The sequence below is a fragment of the Talpa occidentalis genome, unplaced genomic scaffold, assembly GCF_014898055.3.
Source record: "Talpa occidentalis isolate TD23 unplaced genomic scaffold, MPIMG_talOcc4v2.1 talOcc4.5, whole genome shotgun sequence".
Lineage (NCBI taxonomy): Eukaryota > Metazoa > Chordata > Mammalia > Eulipotyphla > Talpidae > Talpa > Talpa occidentalis.
The window spans coordinates 121,620,257-121,644,671 of record NW_023604861.1 but is presented as its reverse complement, the minus strand read 5'-3'; the positions used below and the strand labels follow the sequence as shown (position 1 = coordinate 121,644,671).

The 24,415-nt window shown below is 36.3% G+C and overlaps 1 protein-coding gene across 8 annotated transcripts in view; it reads left to right on the top strand.

The window, feature by feature from the left end:
- The window catches only part of BIRC6 (baculoviral IAP repeat containing 6), a 180,431-nt gene that overhangs the window by 27,983 nt on the left and 128,033 nt on the right, over positions 1-24,415 (top strand). For all 8 annotated transcript variants that reach the window (XR_008554114.1, XM_037528256.2, XM_037528253.2 and 5 more), the window contains exons 4-10: positions 5,012-5,205; positions 8,019-8,130; positions 11,032-11,114; positions 14,336-14,558; positions 14,639-14,799; positions 15,629-15,687; positions 20,111-21,505. Coding sequence is in view for 7 of the 8 variants with exons in the window: in XM_037528256.2 (XP_037384153.1) it covers positions 5,012-5,205; positions 8,019-8,130; positions 11,032-11,114; positions 14,336-14,558; positions 14,639-14,799; positions 15,629-15,687; positions 20,111-21,505 (2,227 nt within the window). In the remaining variant the exon portion in view is untranslated. The remainder of the gene's footprint in view (positions 1-5,011; positions 5,206-8,018; positions 8,131-11,031; positions 11,115-14,335; positions 14,559-14,638; positions 14,800-15,628; positions 15,688-20,110; positions 21,506-24,415) is intronic.

The window sequence follows — 24,415 nt, the reverse complement described above, 5'->3', positions numbered from 1 at the left end:
CCTCTTGTCTGAACCTTACAGCCAGCAAAAACTGGTTGACAAGTATAGATTGCAGAGTCCCAGCTCCAACATGACAGAGATGAATAAATAAAAGTAGGTTTGGAGCTGGGAGACAATAATTTAATAATAACTAGCATCGTGTACTCTTTTGGCTACTCAGTATCTTTACACACAATTTTTATATATGTTTGAACTTTCACACAACAAAAATATGCTTTTACTTGACAAGAGATTACTATTTACGACTTTCTTCTTCTATCCTGTGCGTAGTTCTGTTGTCTTTGGCCAGCACTTCAATGGGTCAGGCGACTTTATGTGGTGGAGGGACTGAAGTCTTTACTTTTGTGTGATCTAAATCCTCAGTGGTGTTCTGTTTAAGTTGTAATCACCCATTCACTTTTTAATCATCCATTCACTTTTCACCATGGAAGGACTAAGAGTCACCCTGGAAAATCTCTTGCATTTTAATTTCTCCTTAACCCTATTACACCATTTCCCCCTTTATTGTCGGTTAATCGCATCAACCAGTAGAATAATCTTTGTCTTATTGTTTAGTGACAGGAGGAGCCCAAAATTGCTGGATAGCAATTTTTTTTTAAGATTTATTTATTTATTTATACAAGCGCTGGGTATAGTCAGAAGCGTGGGAGGGTGAGAGAATTCACCAGAGCCAGAGCGGGGAGCAGAGCAGGCAGAAGGACTGAAGTACACTGCTGAGGGGAGCAGCGGGCGGCAGGAGAGGTCTGCGCACCATGTGGGACCCTCCTCTGGTGGCTGGGGAGCAGCTGGGAATCGAACCAGTGCTGCAGAGGCTGCGGGCAGCTTCGCAACCCAGTGCTCAAACGTTGCGCCACCGGGGAGGCCCGCTGGATAGCAATTTTAACACAATTCATTAGAACCATTGCTGTACCCTTGGTGGAATGTAAGACCTCTTGAGGTTAAACTTAAAAAAAAAAAAAAAAAGTCTATGAATGGGTTATTAAGTAATAATAGTGGTTCTGCTGGGAAAACTCATCCTGTGGGCCCCTCCTTGGCCTGGTTCCACCGGCCTGGGAGTCCCATTCTATTTCTGTTCCTTTTCTCCTCAATAAATTTTTTCTTTCTCTAAACAAAACAAAACAAAATCATACCTTTTTTTTTTTTTATTTAAGGCATAGACATTGTCCTGTAAGGTAGACTTCATCCTTTCAGGCATCTCTTCCAATTAGTGCTGAAAATGAGTCTTTCATAGGGCAATGCGTATTTTTGTTAGGTCAGCTACTTCTTACCATGATAAGGCCAAATCAGTTTAATGGGCAGGAGTCCACTGATGGAACTCCTTTCCCTACCTCCCTTTCTTTAAAGTGCTTTCTTTGTTTAGAAGTGAAATTGTGTAGAATACCATGATGATGCATAAGCCATTTTTTTTAGTCCACAGGAAGTGGTGTAATATTGCAGAAATGTTGTGGGCAGAACAGGTAAATGCATTTTCAGAATACATATTTATTACAGTGAAGGTAGATTGCTGCTCAACCCATGACTGCATGTATCTGATTTAATCAGCCTGCAGTCAGATAGCTGACTATTCCTTGGAAAATAGTGTCATCTTGTTGCCTCAGCTTGGATGGATGTTATTCATATTGTTGGGCCTGTGCAGAATCTTTTTGCTGTGGAGCTCATATAGAAACGATCACATATGGAGAGAGAATGAGTGACATCCATATAGTTTGTATAATTTGTCCATTTCCTCTGGCATGGATTCCTTTTGATTACCATTCATCTATTTCACAAATATTTTCACATTGTTATTTTGAGAGGGCTGTCCATACACCTGTGTCTTTGACTTAAGTGTTAGCAGTCTTACAATCCTGATCTTTGCAAAGCCTTCCATCCAACCTAAACATTTGTTGCTGTTCTTTAATCAATGAGAATCTTTATTTATGGCCAGTTCTTAATTCAGACAAAGAGAACAACCAAGTGTACTGTTTGAAGTTATGCCCTCTGAGATCTACTTCCATCTTTGATTGGGACTGTAATGCTGCAGCCATTCATCTTGGGGTGGTACTATTATAATGTGCACAGCCGTGTGTAAATAGTAGCTAAGGATTTTCTTCCTCTGATCTTATCATAAGGAGTTCCTGTAACCCATTAATATGAAATGAGAAGGAGGCGTTATAATGAGAGTAGATATTGTAGAAATCTGAGTTACTTGGTTACTCAGTTTGTCTAAAACATGCCTTTTGAATTTTTCAAAATTGATCTCTTACAAATCACTTAATGTAGCGTGCTTCATTATTATGCTGTGGTATGTCAGATAACAACTAGTTTGTGATGGACAGTTCTGACTGCATAGATATTTGTCTCATAGGTAGGTATTAATAATTTATGTCAGGGATTATTAAGAAGCTAGAAGCTGTTTCTCAACAGGAGGATAGTTGTTTATAGAAAATGGCCTGGCCTTGCTATAAGACCCTACCTAGCATTCTGTTTTGTGAATATCACAATTTAGTTTGCCAGAGACTCCTTAGGGAATCTTTCTTTCTTTCTTTCTTTTTTTTTAAAAGATTTACTTATTTATGCATACAAGCACTGGGTACAGTCAGAAGCATGGGAGGGTGAGAGAATTCACCAGAGCCAGAGCGGGGAACAGAACAGGCAGACAGACGAAATACACTGCTGAGGGGAGCAGCGGGCTTGGCAGGAGAGGTCTGTGCACCATGTGGGACCCTCGCCGGTGGCCGGGGGTGGCCGGGGATCGAACCGCCACTGCAGAGGCTGTGGGCAGCTTCGCAGCCCAGTGCTCAACTGCTGCCCCACTGGGGAGGCCCAAATCTTTATTTCTATAGATAACTTAGAGAATTATTGAATATGTTCACAAGGTACAAGTGGCAGAGCATCTAGTGGTTTAACCTGGATTGTATATTATTTAATAATTGAGTTAGAGCGGCATAACCAAATATGCTGAATTTGGGGTTTGGAATCCAGTTAGGTTCACTGAGACTGCCTCTTTTTTAGTGTTTTTTTTTTCAGAAGTTGTAGCAACTTGTCTTTCATTTGGAGGGACTACCTTGACATGTGCAAACCACTACTTCCAGAAACCTCACAGGGGTTGGAGTACACTTGAGTTTTTCTGGAGGTTATTTTTGATCCTCTCTGGCTAGTATATGTGTTACTAATGCATTTAAGTTTCTTGCTTCTTCCTCCTTATCTGGATCAATCAGTGTGATGTTAACAATATAGTGAACCAATGTAGTGATCTGCAGGATGCTAGGTTGATCAGGATTTCTACAGACTAGATTATAATGAAGAAAGAACACGAGACAGTCCCAGGGTAAGACTGTGATTTATTGTTGTTATTGCCAGATAAAAGCAGCTTACTTTTGGATGGTCTTTAAAAATTAGTTAAAAAAAAAAAAAAGAACTGTCACTGTCTACCAGATATCAAGGGATTTGTTGATTCGCTTGTATCAAGACACCTCATCTGGAAGGGCAGCTGCATTTAACATTACCATCTGATAGTTTACAATGCATAGTCATTCTTCAAGATCTATTTGCATTATGCATAGGCCAAATAGGCCAGTTAAATGGAGATGAGAGAGTTTGATTACCATTGTGTATTTCAGGTGTTTTACAGGGGCATTAATTTCAGAAGTTTCCTTAGGAATGGGTGTTGCTTTGGTTAGTATTCTTGTAGAGAATGAAAATTATATTGGCTTTTCCCTTTGGCTTTTCTAACTTTTAAAAGTCCTCAGAGAGGATCGGAGAGCCGTGTGGTAATTTTTCTATTTGCCTATTCTATATTGTTTCTAATTGTGCATTTGGGAACTGCAGAAATAACTACCAGATGGATTCCTGGACCCACTGAACTCACTAAGATAGCTTTTAGCCAAAATTCCATTGATCACTTGACAATTCTAAGTCCCCACCTTCACTGGTGTGTACCATAGTGATGTTTTAGGTCTGCTCAATGCTACTGTCTTGCAGTGCTTGAAAGATAACAACGCTTTTCTTCTCCAGTACAGTTACTATAGTGAATGCTTATAGGTTCCTATTAGGAAGGTTAACAGTATGATTTATAGTATAGTTGGGGCATTGTTGTAGGATCCTTTCTTTCACCCAAAAGGCTCTGGATCTATGAACAGGTTTGTGCTAGAAACAAAATGCTCGCTCTCTCTTTCTCGCTCTTTTTTTTTAAAAGCAATTGAAGTCCAGTTTCTTGCTATAAATTTTTTCAGTTACATAGGTAAGTAATAATTTAATAGGCCTGGTGTGTACTAGACAGAGTGGAAACATTCATAGGTGAGCAGGGACAGAGTAAAAAGTTGAAATTACTTTATGGACTTATTTCTTTGGGAGAATAATACTTAGTATTTTTACAGTGTAACTTAATTATTTTAATATTGAATAATTATGTTTAACATTTATTAAATGCTTACTCCATGAAACACTACCAATCCCAACTTGAATTTTTGTAAGATAATATGTTAATAGGTAGCTGTTTCCTCTCTTTACAGAATAGGAACTGAGGTTAATTTGACTAGGGTTGCATAGATAATGGTGAAGCTGGGCTTGGAAGTCAACTTTTTATGACTAGAAGGCCTATTCTTTTAGTTAGTATTGCTGGATGTTAATGACAACAATACTTGCAAAAGCATCTGCTAAGTGTAGCCTCATATTCCCTAGAGCAGTAAATTGTACAACCATATTCTTATGAATAGAGATACTTGGATTTATAAGATGTGCTTCCATCTTGTTCTGACCTATTTTTTTAATGGATTAATGGAGGATTTATTTTTCACAGAGTTGCACATTCCTATTTTAGTGATGAATTAATGAATTTAACTAACTTGAGACTGATATTTATTTTTTTAAGATAAAAGGACTCTTTTTTTCTTCTTATGTTATTGCTGCTGGTTGAAAATCTCAGCACAAATAAGTTTATGGGGAAATATTTATTTTATAATCTGTAAGTTATGGTTTTGGCTAAAATGTCTGTATGTTTTCTTTTCTTTATACCTCCATTTTCTTTCAGTGGGCCACAGTTACATTTCATCTTCCTCATCATGTGTTGAAGTCCATTGCCAGTGCCATTGTTAATGAACTCAAGAAAATAAATCAAAATGTTGCTGCCTTACCTGTGGCGTCCTCTGTGATGGACAGATTGTCTTACCTCTTACCCAGTGCACGTCCGGAACTGGGAGTGGGGCCAGGCCGTTCTGTGGACAGGTAAAGGAGATATGGCAGTAAGATTGCATTGATTACTCTTGGATTAACTAAGAATAACTATTAAATTTGATTTTGATTAAAAAAATTCAAAATATTTGAGAAAACTTTTCAGATTATCATTTTTATTAAAATACTGAATTCAAGTAAATTACTACTTAAATTGCTATTATTAAACAGTTTCTCTCTGTACTCTGAAGGTATTTAAAGGTATCATAAAACCATACTTTGAAAATTCCACTTTAGTACTTGCTTAATAAATATTTGGGTCAACATAAAAATATAATTTTTATATATAAGAATTACTTTGCTTTGATAAAATTTTTATAAATGAAAAAAACATCCCAGAATCTGTGTATAAGAGCCATGTCTTATTTACTAATTAAAAAAGTGAAAAAAAATCAATTTGTTCAATTTTGAATTAAGATTTTTATGCTGCCTATCCTGGATTTAAGCACAGTACTACAAAAATCATACTTCAACCATCATTTTCTTTGTGTAAAACTAATTAAGAAGCCAGATTATTTTATTAGATTATTTTATTAGATTCTCATTAAGACTGCTTAAGTTTGGAAATGCTATACAGAAATAATAAATTCAGCAGTTTAGATAACGTGTTCACATTTGCTTTCTGCTATAATATTTTGCATTTTCATTGATTGCGAATTTTAACTTCATGCTTTTTTCCTGAAGTGTATTTTAAGTATATTTAACAGTACATGCTGTTTAGTGAAGGCATTGCTGAATGAGTTTTTTGTTAACTTCTGTTATCTTAAATAATTGTCTTATATTAGTTTATAGCTTGGTAAATTGACTGTTGTATTTTTTAAAAAAGTGATTTTATTGTTGTAAATAACTTCTATTGGTTAGTGTTAACATTTGGGAAGTGTTAACATGTACTTAGAATAAATTTTTATATTACATAGTAATATTGTTATCTAGCTTTTGGGCAAAATATAGAAACTTTCTAATTTTTTCAAAGATTTATTTATTTATGCATATTATTTATACTGGGGTACAGGCCAGAGATGCGGGGGGTGGAGGGATGAAAGGACTCACCAGAGACAGAGCGGGGAACAGAACAGTCAGACTGACTGAAACACACTGCTGAGGGGAGCAGTGGGCGAGGCAGGAGAGGTCTGCTGCTCCATGTGGGTTGCTCCCTGGCTGGCCGGGGATCGAACTTGTGCTACAGAGGCTGTGATTGCTTCATAGTGCGGTGCTTAACCCCTTGCGCCACCAGGGAGGCCCTAGAAACTCATTTTTAATGTGATTAGCTATCAGGTGATTGTATTATGGCTGTCATTGAGATATTCTTTGGAATATGTCTGGAGGGGGAAAATATGTACTTAGAATAAATGTATCTTGACTGAGAGTCAAACCTATTTTGGGACTATAAAACAGCCCTTCAGAGCTTTTTTCTTTGCGAACAGCAGCAGGGTTTTCTAAAGAAATCAGTCAGTGCAAGCTCTGGTAAATGCTTTATTTTAGGAAATGGCTAGGATGTTCAGTGTTTTTGTGATGCTAAAATGCCTCAAGATGTTAATTTTGATGTAGTCTGTAGTATTTGTTTCATTAGAAACCAACTTAAGTTGGTTTGAATTAGGGTCTGCTAGATGCTACTACTATTTTGATAATATAAATAAGTGGGAGGGTATTTCTGTTCTTTGACTGAGAAAGATCCTGAAGACTTGCTGTAACCTGTCAGTGAAGGATTTTCTACCCCCAATACTTCGCTTTTTCCAAACCAGAATACAACTATGAGTAAAACCTAGTTCCCTAGTGGTATTGGCTGAAATCATGTACTTATTTAAGGGAAGGAAGAATTTAAAGAAAAGTCATTTTCTGGTATGTTTTTGGAGGACTTTTACCACTTTATCTGTCTTTTTGAAGTTGTACTTTTCTCTTAGAAAGAGTAAGTTTCACTTACCAGTCCTTTCTCATTTGAAACCTTTTAGACTTACTCTAATTTAGGTGTGATCTTATTTTAAAAAGTGCCCTAATGTGTACTGTGAGTAAATTAATATATTGTAATATAAAAGCATGTGAAGATTTCCTTTTTTTTTTTTAGATTTATTTTTATTTGTTTATATAAGCACTGGGTACAGTCAGAAGCGCAGGAGGGTGAGAGAATTCACCAGAGCCAGAGCGGGGAGCAGAGCAGGCAGAAGGACCGAAGTACACTGCTGAGGGGAGCAGCGGGTGGCATTGGAGGCCTGGGCGCCATGTGGGACCCTCCTCCGGTGGCCTGGGAGCAGCAGGGGATTGAACCGGCACTGCAGGGGCTGTGGGCAGCTTTGCAATCCAGCGCTCAACCGCTGCGACACCGGGGAGGCCCTGAAGATTTCCTTTTTTGATAATTCCCTGGAGAGTAAACTTTTCTGGAAAAAGTTTTGTCGATTAGGAAAAAATTAAACTAGAAAATGCTTTCTCAGTATGGTTGAGACAAAACCAGTATGCATCTTTTGTTGTGATTTTTTACAATTATGTAAAACTTGGCACATGATGAAAGGCAGTTTTCTGCCTCTTCAGATTTCTTTTCTGTGCTTGGTAATTGTGCCATATTGGTGAATTTAATCTACCCCTGTTATTGTTTATCAATTGTAACCATCAAGCAAGTATCTTTTTTTCCCCTATCTTATTTAAGGGAAATTATTAAACATTACTATTTTTACTTTAAAACACATTTGAACTTGATCGTTAGAAAATTTGCGGTTTCTATTGATAATTAAGTAAAATTTTTTCATCAGTGTTAAATAGGAGTTTCACTGTATTAGATGATTAACTTCGATTATATAATGTACGTTTCCTTTTAGATCACTGATGTATAGTGAAGCTAACAGACGGGAGACATTTACCTCCTGGCCTCACGTGGGCTATAGATGGGCACAGCCAGATCCTATGGCTCAGGCTGGGTTTTATCATCAGGTAAAAGATTATAAAAAAATAGCATTTCAACACTCCTTTGTAGCTTCAGTAGAATCATTTTAATATTTTTTCACAAATATTTAAAGGGGTCTGGCTGTATGCTTGTGTGCATGCATGCATGTTTGTGAGTTTTGTATTGTTCTTACTTTGATCATAATACTGACTTTTTTGTGTTGTATGTGAAAAGAAAAAAATATTGTTAAAAGTCATTAAGTGAATTAATGCTTCATAACTATTTTCTTTCAGAGTATCTATTTATTAAAATCATCAAATAGGGACTACTCTCCAGATTTTCAATTTGAAAAGTATTTTCTTTGCATGTGTGTTGATGTTTTTTCTTCTTGACTTTTATAACAGAATAAATAGTAATTACTCCTGAAATTTTAATTTTAATTGGGATATAAATTGCCTATATGCTGGGCAACTATTAGAAGCAACACTGCAGCATTACAACTTGAATACAAATGTTTTGAGGCTCTAACTGATTAAGAAATTATACAGAAAGAGGAATAAGTAGTCATGGATAATAGTCATAGTTTTATTTGGGGAAAGAGAAGGTGTATAGTATAAGATCAATGTGACAAAAAGACATGAGAATGAGACATTATAGAGAGTGTCACTGAGCTAAAGAGAGGGAAATTAAGTAAATTTAGATATATATATATATATATTAAAGGAAACTTACTGAGGAGTTTATTTTATTTTATTTTTTTTAAAGAATACTTTTTTTTTTTTTTTAAAGATTTTATTTATTTATTTATACAAGCACTGGGCACAGTCAGAAGTGCGGGAGGTTGAGAGAATTCACCAGAACTAGAGCGGGGAGCAGAGCAGGCAGAAGGACCGAGGTACGCTGCTGAGGGGTGCAGCGGGCGGCAGGAGAGGTCTGCGCGCCGTGCGGGACCCTCCTCCAGTGTCCGGGGAGCAGCCGGGGATCAAACCGGCCCCACAGAGGCCGCGGGCAGCTCGCAACCCAGCGCTCAACCTCTGCGCCACTGGGGAGGCCCTCACTGAGTAGTTTAGACTGACTTCCACTGCTTTACTACTGCTAAAGAATCTAGGAGATTAATAATTACATGTCGGTTTACATAAAACATGCCTTTGTAAGAATTCAGGTAAACTTTTGAAATTCGTTGATGTTACTGTCATGAAGAATCTAAAGTCCTTAGTTCTTGAAGTATTATGAGTATCTTAACTAGGGGAAGAGGACAGATGGCTTAGTGGATGAGGGAGAATCAGATATATATATTTGAATATCTCATAAAATTTTTTTGTCAGGGCCTCCCTGGTGGCACAGGGGTTAAAGACACAGCGCTCTCAAACTCTCCGCAGCCACTGCAGCACAATTTCTATCCCTGGCCAGGGAGCTGACCCACATGGCGAAGTAGACCTCCTGTCTTGCCTGCTGCTCCCCTCAGCAGTGTATTTCAGTCAGTCCACCTATTGTGCTTCCCATTCTGTCTGGTGAATCCCAGAGGATTCACCTCTGAGGTCACCTCCCACACCTCTGGCCTACACCCCAGTTCTTGTATGTATAAATAAATCAGTCTTTTCTAAAAATAAGTTTTTGTCAGATGCCAAGTTAAAGATAGATTAGTTTGGAGACTGGCCAGTACTAGAAATACTGAAATTATTTCCCTAAATTAATGATTAAATATGTGCTATTGATATTTTTTCTTTTCTTTTTTTAAAGGTTTATTTATTTATGCATACAAGAACTGGGGTACAGGCCAGAGGTGTGGGGGCTGGTGAGAGGATTCACCAGAGACAGGAGAAATGTATATATAGTGGGCGAGATAGGAGAGGTCTGCTGAGCCATGTGGGTCACCTCCCTGGCCAGGAATTGAACTCATGCTGTGGTGACTGTGGATAGCTTCATAGTGCTTCGTCTTAACCCCTTGTGCCACCAGGGAGGCCCTTGATAATTTTTCTTTATCTTCTTCCTTGGTTTCATTTCCTTGATGAGCTCTGTGATGCCTTGTTATTTTTCATTGTATTCAAATAATAGGTTTTGTAGAATCTTCTGATTATGTTAAGAATGATTATTTTTAGTCTTCTAAAATAATAGTTATATCTATAGACACAATTGCTAAATGGAGTAAATGCTCAAAAATACTAAGTTTTCAGAGAGCTATTTCAGTTTAGGTATTTTGTATATATGTATATGTACATATATATGTAAAAATGAAAAATACAATATTTTGTCCTTTATTTCATTATTTTTTAAAGATTTATTTATTTATGCATACAAGAACTGGGCTACAGGCCAGAGATATGGTGGGTGAGAGGATTCACTAGAGACAGAGTGGGGGACAGAACAGGCAGATTGACTGAAATACGCTGCTGAGGGGAGCAGTGGGCGAGGCCTGAGAGGTCTGCTGTGCCATGTGGGTAGCTCTCTGGCCAGGGATCGAACTCGTGCTGCAGTGGCTGTGGATTGCTTCATAGGTTGTGTCTTAACCCCTTGTGCCACCAGGGAGGCTCTTGTCCTTTATATTTTAAAGACTATTACATGAATTAGGCCCACTGGTATGCTTTTCATTTTTACTTGCCAAGTTGTTTGGGATTCAGTTCTTAGTTAGGAACTGAAAAGTTACATCTTTTCCTTATATACACTTAAGGATATTTCAAGTTATTTTAGTAATAAAATTTGAAGATGCTAGATCAGAGATCAATATATATAGGCTTCTGTGTTCGATTTACTAGTCATTTTCTATTGAAATATGATTTTCCAAATCAAATTTATAAGCCTTTGGTTGTTCAGTGTATTCTTGGAACTTAGAAATATATAGGCCAGTTTATTTTCCTCAATATGAAAATAATTAATTTTCTAAGAAGAGCTTTTGTTAAAAAGCTATTTAATATTTATGAAACTTTTCTGTCTTTTTTATAAAATTACAGCCTGCCTCATCTGGAGATGATAGAGCCATGTGTTTTACTTGTAGTGTATGTCTTGTTTGTTGGGAACCTACTGATGAACCTTGGTGAGTGTTAATTTTTCTAACATAATAGACTAAGTTAATCCTGTAAATGTGCTTCTAAATTTTACTGATTTAGCTATTATAATCTTGTTCTTTTGTCATAAGTATTAAGTGGATTATGCTCTGTCAGTCACTTGGTACATAATACGTATGTAGTACTATGGACTTTGGCTCCCCAAAATCTGTGTATGGGAAGATTGCCAAAGAATGGAACCAGTTTTAACTGAGGGAGAGGATATCAATATGGAATCCATGAAGGAGGAATTTATAATATACATTTCTAATTATGAATTAACTTTAGGGCATCTGGTGATTTTGAATTTTGGTGTATTATAGTATAGAACCTAGTTGAACATTGGAGATCATGTATTAAGTATTATTATTAAGCATTATTATGTATTAAAATCTTATTTTTACAAATAACTATTCACAAATAACTATTCTGAATCCATAGTAATAGAAATAGTAATAGTAGTAAGTAGTTTTATAATACTCTTTACTAGGTACCATTCTAAGCTCTTCATTTTTAATCCATTTAGTTCCCATATTAGTTTTATGTAGTATTATTTCTTTTTCCTAGGGGAAGTTGATAATATGCTCTAACTTAATTCTTAAAGTCACTCTGAGATATGAATTATCCTTCTTTGAATAAAATAAAATTTGTTGAAGGGCATGTGATACTGACAGAGCCATGATTTGTTTTTAAGATAGATAGCATATTCTGTACTAAAATTAAGTATAGGTTTCTGAATATTAAATTATGGAGTGGACTTGTTAAAACCTATTTGTACATGTGGATCCCAGGTTGCAGTGGACAATATGAATGTAAATTGTAGTTAAATCCATCTACAGAGAGAGTTGAATTTGAACAATTTTCTATTTAGGTTAAGATTCTGTTTGGAATTTAGTCTTTTCTCTTTGAAATGATCTTTGTATGTAGAGAAAACATTTTAATATGTATTTTTAGTTTCTCAATGTAATCATGAAAAAAGTTATTTAACCTGTGCCTGAAAAATTGTACCATGATATTATAGAATATAACTTTATTCATAAATATTTTTCTATAAATATTTTTTCTATTTTCATAAATATTTTGATTCAGGTTTCCAACTAAGGCTGTTCAAAATTCATCTTTTCTTGATATGATCAAGTAATTAAGGATTCTACCTCTTTGTGCCCCAAGATTCAGGATTCCTCAAACTCAAGCAGTTGGTGGACTTTGTTGGCTGGGTTTTCCAAATGGATAGGAGGGAATGGAATTGAAGGGGCTAGGAGAGCTGAGCCCAGATACCTTCTGAAGCTATAAGGAGATGGGACAGTCATATTTTTATGTTGCAAGTTAATGGAGTACTTTAAAGGGAGATTTAATTCTTTTGAAAACAAAATGAGCACTCTTTGTTGTCTGGCAATTCAACTTCTATTTATTTTCCTTAGAGAGTTAATTGCTCTTGTATGCATGGAAACATAAAATATATGGTCACAGCCGTGAAAAACTGGAAACATCTTAAACAGCTAACTATGAATGAATAGCCAAGTAAAATGTGGTATATTAGTAAAAAAATGACTATCCAAGAGTGAAAAGGAACAGTTAACTTTGTTAATTAACACCAGTAGTTTTTACGTTATTGTATCAACAAAGGTGTTGTAGAATGACTTCATACAATGATATTGTTTATTTGAAATGTGATCCCCTATATTTTCTATACGTATAAGTTTTTGTAAATTTATGAAAATATTTTTGTGCTTTAACACTACATTTATAATAGTGGCTACCTGGAGGTGACATACCTGGGAGGGAATCCAGTCTAAATATCATGTGTTTGTGGATGCCATGTAAAAGCCTTTATGTATGATAGCTCATTTTTCAAATTGTCCAGGATTCATATATCAATATGGATAGTTGTAGGTGCAATGTAAAAAGAAATATACATGTTCTAACGAGCAGCATATTTTATGAGTATAATTTTCCTTTCATTTACATGGAAATTGAAAATAATTTTTTAAAAAATATTTCTTTTTTAGTAGCATCATTGTGACATTTCAAATAATACCTCATAATTCAAGCTAGCAAGTTAAACAGATAATCACAGAGTTGGACAAACAATTTTTAAATGTTAAAATTGGTCTTCCAATATTTGAGGAAATTTTCACAAGTCACTATACCAGTTTTGCTCTGAGATCCTACTATTTTGTTTGTATTAAACATGTTTGGATTTTCTAGAAAACTAATTCAACATTTTGTTTTTGCTCAATAAGCATTTTTAAAAAATAATTTTAAATTTAATCTTTTAATTGTGATAACCTTAGTATTCTCCCTATCAGGTATCACCACTGCAGGGTACCCAGAATCAAAAAAGATACACAAGCCAATAAGTATTTATTTGAAAGAAATAGTATACATTAGATACTACAAATGTTATCTTTCTAAGATTCTTTGAGATTTACTTTAGAATTCAGATAACAGTCCTGTAATGGATGTAAGGATTATTTCTTTTATTTTTAATATGTCATTTTAATCCATACTCTAGAAATCTTTTTGCTTTCAGATCTGAAAGTGTTTTGTGATGTGAATAGCATTTACTGAGTTCTTACTACATGTCACTTACAGTTGTGGCCACTGCTATATACACACCCCTGCATATACATGTGGAGAATGTATTTGTTAGCTTTATTGAGATATCTTTGATACGTAAAAATTGTGTAGTATAGGTGAACAATTTAATGTTTTGATATATGCACACATTGTGAAAAGATCATTGTCTAATTAGGTCTATTAATACCATTTTTGCGTGTATGTGTTAAGATTTAAGATTTATCCTCTTTTCATATTTCAGATATGCAATGCAGTATTATTAACTAGGGCCACTATGCTATTGTATAGATATGGAGAATTTTAAAACGAAGTAAGGTTATTCATTTGTGTTTTAGGAAATCAGTGGGAAGAAATACCAGCCTGTTAAACAGTTTTATCAGTTTGTAGCATTTACTTTTTAATTTTCATGTGAGACTGATTTTATTTATAATAAATTAAAGTGCATAGCAGTTGCTATTAAAGTGAGTGGTTGAACATACTAATCTTGATAAAATTGAATACTTTTGTCTTTTAAAAAATACTAAAATTTCAGTTTTTTTTTTAAAGAAAAGATGATCATGGATTTGTTTTAATGTACAAACTTAATAGCTTTGTTGCTCAGTAAACTTTTTATTCCTTAATCCATGTAAAGGTCTGAACATGAGAGACATTCCCCAAACTGCCCATTTGTGAAAGGCGAGCACACACAGAACGTGCCGTTATCAGTCACTCTTGCAACAAGTCCTGCACAGTTTCCTTGTACGGATGGAACTGACAGAATATCTTGCTTTGGGTCAGGGAGCTGCCCTCATTTTCTAGCTGCTGCAACAAAACGGGGAAAGATCTGTATATGGGATGTTTCCAAACTTATGAAGGTATGTTTTAATTTTGAAGAAACAGATTAGTTATTGAGGGGAAGAAGTTATAAACTTACACTTCTTTTTCATTTGTTTAGGTGCACTTAAAGTTTGAAATTAATGCCTATGATCCAGCAATTGTGCAACAGCTTATTTTATCGGGAGAACCAAGCTCAGCAGTTGAATCAAGGAGACCAACTTTAGCGTGGTTGGAAGACTCATCTAGTTGCTCAGATATACCAAAATTGGAAGGAGATAGGTATGTAAATTTGTCTTGGTACACACACACAGCCTTAAGTGAAATGGATATTTCAGGTAAACATGTTTCCATTATTCTGGTGAGCAGCTGTTACGTGGGGTAATGTGCTAGAGTTGAGATAAATCCCTCTTCTTGCTTTTCTCAGCCCTATAATCTATTTAAGGTAGAAAGGACTCCTTTCCCCCAATAAAGTGTAAAAGATTAATTTGGAGGAAGCTGAAGAGGTGGAACATTGAAGAATTAGAATTTTAATAAATTCAGATATTTGTCTCAATGTAATTTGTATGTTACATCTTTCAAATTGCCAAAAATTTCCCAAGTTTAACAATGAAGTTATTTATAGTATTGGTAAATCAGAAACCTAAGGTAACCCTGTAATGTTAATAAGATTTCAAAAGTACATATAACCTTTATGTTAAAAGCTTATTCACACTATCTTTTTATTATGCATGTTCATTAATTTTTAAAAGGTTTTGTACCATGTAAAAAGGTTTTAGTAAATCTAGTATTAGATGAGGAATGAATTTTTTTTAAAGTTTATTTTTATTTATGCACACAAGAACTGGGGTGCAGGCCAGGGGTGCAGGGAGTAAGGGGATTCACCAGAGACAGAGTGGGAAGCAGAACAGTTGAATCTACTGAAATGCATTCTGAGGGGAGCAGTGGGTAAGACTACTTATGCATAATTTGATCTAGTTTTAATAGTTTGGTATGATGTGCATATTAGAGATTCAAAGCAATGTTTGTAACATTGTGCTTTTTTATCTTTGCTGTTCATTTTATGCAATTTTCTTGAAATTCAAATTATTTTTTTATTTTGTTTTTCAAGTGATGATTTATTAGAGGATTCAGACAGTGATGATCGTTCCAGATCAGATTCTGTGACAGGTATGTAAAAATGTTAGATTATATATTTTTTAAATTGTTACATTTGTATACTTTTAGGTAATGCTATATACACTTAATTCTAAATTTCTTAGTTAATGCAACTCTAAATTTTTACTAATAAACACAAAACTGCAAACATTGTTTTTCAGAAATGTTGAATTAGTGTTATGAATATGATGTTCCATATTTAAATTTTATTTTTTTTAAATATGTATTTATTTATGCATTGAAGAACTGGGGTGTAAGCCAGAGGTGCGGTGGGTGAAAGGATTCACCGGAGATAGAGGCAGAACAGGTAGATCTACTGAACAAATGAATTATGAACACATGCTTCCTTCTTGAACAGAATTGCTTCCTTTTTCCTTGGAGAGGATACTATTTTTTTTGTTTTTTTACAGATTTATTTATTTATGCATACAAGAACTGGGGTACAAGCCAGAGGTGTGGGGGGGTGAGAGGATTCACCAGAGACAGAGTGGAGAACAGAATAGGCAGATTGACTGAAATACACTGCTGAGGGGAGCAGCTGGTGAGAAAGGAGCAGTCTGCTGCGCCATGTGGGTCAACTGCCTGGCTGGAAAGTGAACTTGTGCTGCAGTGGCTGTGGGTAGCTTCATAGGTTGTGTCTTAACCCATTGCATTACCAGGGAGGCCCTGGAAAAGATACTATTATTTATTTTTTTTTTAAGATTTATTTTTTATTTATGCATATAATAACTGGGGTACAGGCCAGAGTGTATAGGGTGAGAGTATTCAACAGACACAGAATGGGGAGCAGAACAGGTGGATCTACTGAACAAATGGGTTATGAACAAGTGCTTTCTTTCTTCTTGAAGAGAATGCTTCCATTTTCCTTTGAGAGGATACTGTTACTTTATTTCTAAAAAAGATTTATTTATTTTTAAAGATTTATTTATTTATTTATACAAGCACTGGGTATAGACAGAAGTGCAGCAGGGTGAGAGAATTCACCAGAGCCAGAGCGGGGAGCAGAACAGGCAGAAGGACTGAGGTACACTGCTGAGGGGAGCAGTGGGTGTGGCAGGAGAGGTCTGTGCTCCATGTGGGACCCTCGCCGGCGGCCGGGGATCGAACTGGTGCTGCAGAGGCTGTGGGCAGCTTCGCAGCCCCAGTGCTCAACCGCTGCACCACCGGTGAGGCCCTAAAGATTTATTTTTTATTTATGCATACAAGAACTGGGGTACAAGCCAGAGGTGAGTAGGATGAGAGGATTCAGCAGAGACAGAGTGTGGGAGCAGAACAGATGCATCTACTGAAATACACTACGGCAGGGAGCAGTGGGTTAGGCAGGAGAGGTCTGCTGCTGCATGTGGGTTGCTCCCTGGCTGCCAGGGATTGAACTCCTGCTGCAGTGGCTGGCTATAGCTTGATACCACTGTCTTTAACCCCTATGCCACCAGGGAGGCCCTATATTTAAATTTTATTTTATTTTATTTTATTTATTAAAGATTTATTTTTATTTATTTATACAAGCACTGGGTACAGTCAGAAGCGCGGGAGGGTGAGAGAATTCACCAGAGCCAGAGCGGGGAGCAGAGCAGGCAGAAGGACCGAAGTACACTGCTGAGGGGAGCAGTGGGCGGCAGGAGAGGTCTGCGCGCCATGTGGGACCCTCCTCCAGTGGCAGGGGAGCAGCCGGTGATCGAACCGGCGCTGCAGAGGCCGCGGGCAGCCTCACAACCCAGCGCTCAACCGCTGCGCCACCGGGGAGGCCCCCTATATTTAAATTTTAAATGGCAACTATTTGAACCAGTGGAACTAAAGAGTCAGATCACTAAAATCTTTGTCAGTGTAAGGGAATTCACTCTTGGGAATGTTTCATTTTATTTGCATAATGGATTCTTTTGTTAAAGTTGGTAACATTTAAATTAAGGTTCTTCATTCTCAAAAGAAAATAGTTGAATAGAGAATAAATTTTGAAGTATGTCAAAATGTGGACATTAGGGTATAAAGTAAATGCTGCTTTATGAAACAAGGCCTAAGAGTTTGCTTCATATTTTAATGTAGTTATTTTATGGTCAAGTTTAGTAGTAGTGTATTTCAAATAGTTTCATCATATCAGAATTTAAATTCTACTTCTATCACTTAATATATAGTCTAGTTGCATTTCGTAATATATAAAATAGTAAAGTTAATGCTTAGAATTTTAGGGCTTGATTAAAATAAAAATAGGTAAGGCATAGCGCTTTTGAAAGTTACCAGTATTTAAAAAAATGGGACCACTGGGGCCTCCTTGATGGCACAGGTGTTAAAATTCAGCACTATCAAGCTACTGCCAGCCACTGGGCATGAGTTTGATCCAAGGAGTCAGGGAGCTAACCCACTAGGTGCAGCAGACCTCTTCTGTCTCATCCACTGCTCCCTGCAGCAGTGTATTTCAGTGGATTTTCCTGTTCTGTTCCTCACTCTTTGTCTCTGGTGAATCCTTTCACCCACTGTACCTCTGGCCTATACCCCAGTTCTTGTATGCATTAATAAATAAATCTTTAAAAAGATGAAAAGTGATCATTGTTAAAATGTGGCTATTTTCTAATGTCAGAGGACATATCTAACTTATACTTAGTATGGAATAGCAAGTGTTCTCTATATTCTGTTTTTAAAAGAAAAAATTTAAAAAATCCTGAAACATCCACCATCATCCATTATACCCCCTCCACCCTTCCTCTCACTGCTACCTACTTCTCCTTTCATAACTTCATTTCAGTTAACAATGTCCATTAGTTTATTTCTTTTTAGTTTTGTCCATGTATCCACATTGTATCTTCATATTATACATATAGGTGAAATTATCCATTTTCTCTCTTTATCTTTCTGACTAATTTTCTTTTTCATTTCCCCTTCAGTTCTTTTTCATTTTGCTGTAAATGGCAACATTTCATATTTTTAGTTGTGTAATTGCTCTGGCTAAGGACTCTAATTCTACATTAAATTGAAGTTCTGAAAGCAGACATCTTTGCTTTGTTCCTGATTTTAAAGGAAAAGGTTTCAGTACTAAACATTTACCATTTCTTCAAGATTTTCAAAAGTTTTAGAGTATAGTTATTCATAGATTCTTTGACTTTTGGTAGGAACTGTTGTGATTTCTGCACTTCCATTTATAATTCTGTCCTTTTAGCATCATTTCTTTGTGAGCCTAGCAAAAAGTTTGTCAAAGTTTTTTTAGACTATTTGAATAACCAACTCTTAGCCATATTTCAGAATTAAGGATACACAGCTTCATGTGAAAGTTGGGAAGAATGTTTGGCAGGAGAGTACATGAAAGATTTAATTTAAATTCAGTGGTTTTAAAAAACTGAGATTAATTTCATAGGTTAAACCTCAGGAAGTTTGAATATGTTAACCTGGGGTTGACACTACTTAAGTAAGCAGAATAGAGAAGGCTTTCTCAGAATGATTATCTGAAGAATATTATACTGCAGGGTGTTTATAGGTATGTTGTGAAAAATTTTGTTTGTGGGTCTGAGAAATTGTGAGATGTATAAAATCTGCAAGTTTCCTTACTACAGGATTTGTGAGGTATCATTCTTTGTCAGTCTTATGAAATAGAATGTATGGTAAATGCTATTTCCAAGATGTCAACTAAACAGTTGGGAGTGTATTATAGTAATAATGTCACTTGTAATATCTTCTCTTTTTATTTATTTTATTTTTTTAAGATTTATTTATTTTAATACAAGAACTGGGGTACAGGACAGAGGCACAGGAGGGTGAGAGGATTCACCAGAGACAGAGCAGGGAGCAATACAGGCAAACAGACTGAAATACACTGCTGAGGAGAGCAGCGGGCAAGACAGGAGAGGTCTGCAGCGCCATGTGGGTTTCTCCCTGGCCATCTGGGAATCGAACCCACACTGCAGAGGCTTTGGATAGCTTCACAGCGCTGTGCTCAACCTGCTGTGCCATAGGGGAGGCCCTATCTTTTCTTTTTAATGAGCAGTCATATTTCACATGTCATTTACGTTGAATGTTGTCTTAATGTGTCAATATAGGTAATTCATTAATTTTATTTTAATAAATGCGTAGATGAAACTAGGTTTTGCTTTGCAATTTCCCACTATAAATAAAAAAAATAAATTGAAATAAGTTTGTTGGCTCAGCATCCTCAGGGTTTATTGTGATTTGTTGCTTGCTAAAAAATCTTACTGTACAGTTTTTACTTCCAATCTCAGTGAAATGACGATGACACTCAGATTTCTGAATGAGTTTGGCTCAGATTGTATTAAATTTCCTTTAACATTAATTTTTTTCACTTAATATGTTATTTCTGACTAAGTGAGTGAAAAAAGAAAATGAAAACATTAAACTACAAATTTTGATTTATATCACAAGGCTGTATTTTCCCCCCCTATAAAGTTTTGACAATCATAAGGTAATTTCTAATGAATATCATTTCTTTTCTAAGGACATACGTCACAGAAGGAAGCCATGGAAGTGAGCCTTGATATAACAGCACTCAGCATTCTACAGCAGCCAGAAAAACTTCAGTGGGAGATTGTTGCAAATGTACTTGAAGATACTGTTAAGGATCTTGAAGAACTCGGGGCAAATCCTTGCTTAACAAACTCTAAGAGTGAAAAGACAAAGGAAAAGCACCAGGAGCAACACAACATTCCCTTTCCATGTTTATTAGCCGGAGGCTTATTAACATATAAATCTCCTGCTACCTCACCCATTAGTAGTAATTCTCACAGGTCACTGGATGGTTTAAGCAGAACTCAGGGTGAAAGTATATCAGAACAAGGGTCAACTGACAATGAATCCTGCACTAATTCAGAATTAAATTCTCCTCTGGTGAGGAGGACTTTGCCCATTTTGCTTCTTTATAGCATCAAGGAATCTGATGAGAAAGCAGGAAAAATCTTTTCACAGATGAACAATATAATGAGCAAAAGTTTGCATGATGATGGTTTTACGGTTCCACAGATTATTGAAATGGAGCTGGATAGTCAGGAGCAGTTGTTGTTGCAGGACCCTCCTGTGACTTACATTCAGCAGTTTGCAGATGCAGCAGCCAATCTTACCTCTCCAGATTCTGAGAAGTGGAACTCTGTGTTTCCTAAGCCTGGGACTTTGGTACAATGCTTGAGACTGCCAAAGTTTGCAGAGGAGGAGAATCTTTGTATAGACTCAATAACTCCTTGTGCTGATGGAATTCATTTGTTGGTAGGACTGCGGACATGCCCTGTTGAATCCTTGAGTGCAATAAATCAAGTAGAGGCCTTGAATAATTTAAATAAATTAAACTCTGCACTATGTAATAGACGGAAAGGTGAGCTGGAATCAAATCTTACGGTAGTGAATGGTGCAAATATTAGTGTAATCCAACACGAATCACCAGCAGATGTACAGACTCCTTTGATAATTCAACCTGAGCAGAGAAATGTTAGTGGTGGATATTTAATTCTTTATAAAATGAATTATGCCACGCGAATAGTGACTTTAGAAGAAGAGCCAATAAAAATCCAACATATCAAAGATCCCCAGGACACAATTACCTCGCTCATTTTACTTCCACCAGATATATTGGATAATCGAGAGGATGACTGTGAGGAACCTGTTGAGGAAATGCAGTTAACCTCAAAGAATGGCATTGAAAGAGAAAAAAAGTCTGATATTTCTACTCTTGGACACCTGGTAATAACCACTCAGGGAGGATACATAAAAATATTAGATCTTTCAAACTTTGAAATTTTGGCCAAAGTGGAACCTCCTAAAAAGGAGGGCACTGAAGAACAGGACACATTTGTTTCTGTCATTTACTGCTCGGGCACAGACAGGCTGTGTGCATGCACCAAAGGTAAGCTTTTGGTTTGCTTGGTTTTTCTAGAAATCTTTTAAAATTAGTGGATATGGCATTTGTTAATGTGTGAATTTTAGCTTTATATGGATGAAGTTTTTTTAATATAATGAAGTGGTTAATCTTTTTACTGTTTTCAAAACTTTTTTTCCATTGCCCTAAGTATAAACTCTTAATTGTCAGTAAGTTAATAAAATCTCTCAGAAAATATCTTCTGTATTTTATTCTCAAGAAAATACTGTTGTGTCTGTGAATCCTAACTCTGCATCTGCTCAAATTCGTGGCCTTGGACAAGTTACTTTAAGCTCAGCAAACCTGTTTCTTAGTTTATAAAACAGGTTAAAGGAGACCTATTTTCCATACTTGTTAGAATTAAATGAAATAATGTATGTAAAGGCACTGAAACTGTTTCCTTCTTAAATGAAAATATTTAGCATGTAATTTTTAGTTTTGCCAAATAAAATTGTCTGATTTACTTTTTTTTTTTTTTAAGATTTATTTATGCATACAAGAACTGGGGCACAGGCCAGAGGTGTGGGGGGTTGAGAGGATTCAGCAGAGACAGAGTGGAGAACAGAACAGGAGGAATGACCGAAATACACTGCTGAGGGGAGCAGCGGGCGAGTTAGGAGAGGTCTGCTGCGCCATGTGGGCAGCTTCCCGGTTGGGGGTTGAACTCATGCAGCAGTGGCTGTGGTCAGCCTCATGGGTTGTGTCCTAACCCCTTGCACTACCAGGGAAGCCTATCTGATTTACTCTTAACATTTGACTGATAGTGTATCAGTTTTGCAACATCACAGGCCATGTGTAGAGTCACATATAGTGTGCAATTTCCCCCTTATTTTTCTTAATGCACATTTTAAGATGTAGAGATCAAAGGTTTTGAGAGGGATTATTGATGGTATTAGGCAAATGAATAGTTCCACTGATATAGCAGGTATTTAGGACTGGAAGCTATTTGAAGCCTAGGTAAATAACCAATGCTTGGCAGAGGCATTGATGAGCAGAGTTAAACATTTCATTTGTAGATCTGGTAGGAATTAACTTGAGTTTTTCTTGTCTTTGAAAATATTTCAAGAGTTTAGCTAAGTATAATGGTGACTTGAGTGGTTCTGTTTGCCTTCTCTGTAATAGTTAAAGTGAAATGACAGGGGGCAAATAATCTTCAATTAACATCAAAAGCTGATTACATTAATTTAATGAGCAGTGAATAACTTCGCTTACAAAACTCTGAGTTAGAGTTGATAGTTATATGTTATCAATAAGAATTTGAACTTATTGATCATGTGTGTGCCAGTTCATTGTTTTGAGCTCTGTACTTTTTAATTCATTTAGTCATCACCACCTTTATAAGGGATAGGTTCTCATTGTCTCCATTTTACAGATAATGAAACTGAGGGAAGAGATGTTAAGTAACATACCTAAATCAAAGAGCTAATAAATGACAGAATCATCATTCAAACCTGGGCAATCTCATCAGAGTGGTTAAAGTAAAATATACTGCCAGAATGTAACAATTGCAAAAGACTTATACATTAATTTTTGGGGGGACCTTTTAATCTGAAAGGTTAAGAATGAAAACAGTTTAATTTGCCAGAGGTCATCCAAAATAGGTCTGGGTTTGATTGTGGGTGAACTGGCCCCAGGGCACAAGTTTATAAAAGATATTTGTGTTTTCCAGAAATGTAATCAGGGTTTAGTGATTCAAATTATTTCATGAAATATGCTTTTTGGTACTTATGGGAGGCATAGTATTTAAACTATAAATGATTTTTTTTTTCTTTTGGCATAGAAGAACTGAGGTGCAGGCCAGAGGTATGGGGAAATGAGAGGGTCCACTAGAGACGGTGTGGGGAGCAGAACAAGTGGATGCATTGAAATACACTGCTAAGGGTAGCAGCAGGCAAGATAGGAGAGGACTGCTGTGCCATAAGTGGGATAGCTCCCTGACCGGGGACCAAGCCCAGACCATTGCAGTGATAGCACCGAGACTCAACCTCAAGGCCACCAGGGAGGCCCCTAAACTATAAAATAGATTAATGTGTTCTTGGGGTTTTGACAGTGAGAATTTCTATGAAGTGATCTCATGTGATAGGTAATTGATTTTCCTCATGAATTGAAAATCAAGAAAATTCCTGAGAAGATAACAACTTTGAATATTACACTTTAGTTCTTCAAGAAGTGATTGAATGATCAGATATATATGAAAAGTGTATAGTTGTAAATTAACAACAAAAAATTGCAGGGTGAATTAGCTGGACCTGACACTATCTTATGAGAATATTCAAATGACATACAGTTGTTTCTTATGGAGACTCAGTCTTTTGATAAACTCTATAATTAGTAATTGTTATAAGTTAGTTTTAAGTAGTATTAGTAATTAGCCTACTTTTTACTTGTGGCCTGTGTATCCACATAGTTTAGCATTCAGCCAAAGATTTTATTAAGCAGTGTATGCAAATACCTTTACCAATAAGGCTGTATTCAGGTGTGCTTTTAGTCTTATTTTCTTTTTTTTTTCTGTGTCCTCTGCATTGGCATGGGTACTTAATTGACTGGGAATGTGTTGACATCTGTACAGACTCTGATCATTGAGGGATATGTGGACGGTTTACCAAGTCCCTGTGTTTCTCTCACTACTTGTAACTCTATCTTAAATGCCCTGTTATATCTAGAATTTTACTTTTCCTCAAATAGTACTGTTACCTCAGGTAGTAGAGTTGGTGGCCTCCTTTTCATTGTCACTGAAATCCTTTAAACTTACAACTCTCCAGCTCTGGTGAACCCTCCTTTGCAGTAGCAGCAAATCTTTGGCTGGTTTTCAGCCACCCTGATTGAATGACAGTTTCATCTAGCCTTATAGTTACTTTTTAGTAAGAGGATTTAGGGCCCTCCTTATTCTGTCATGCC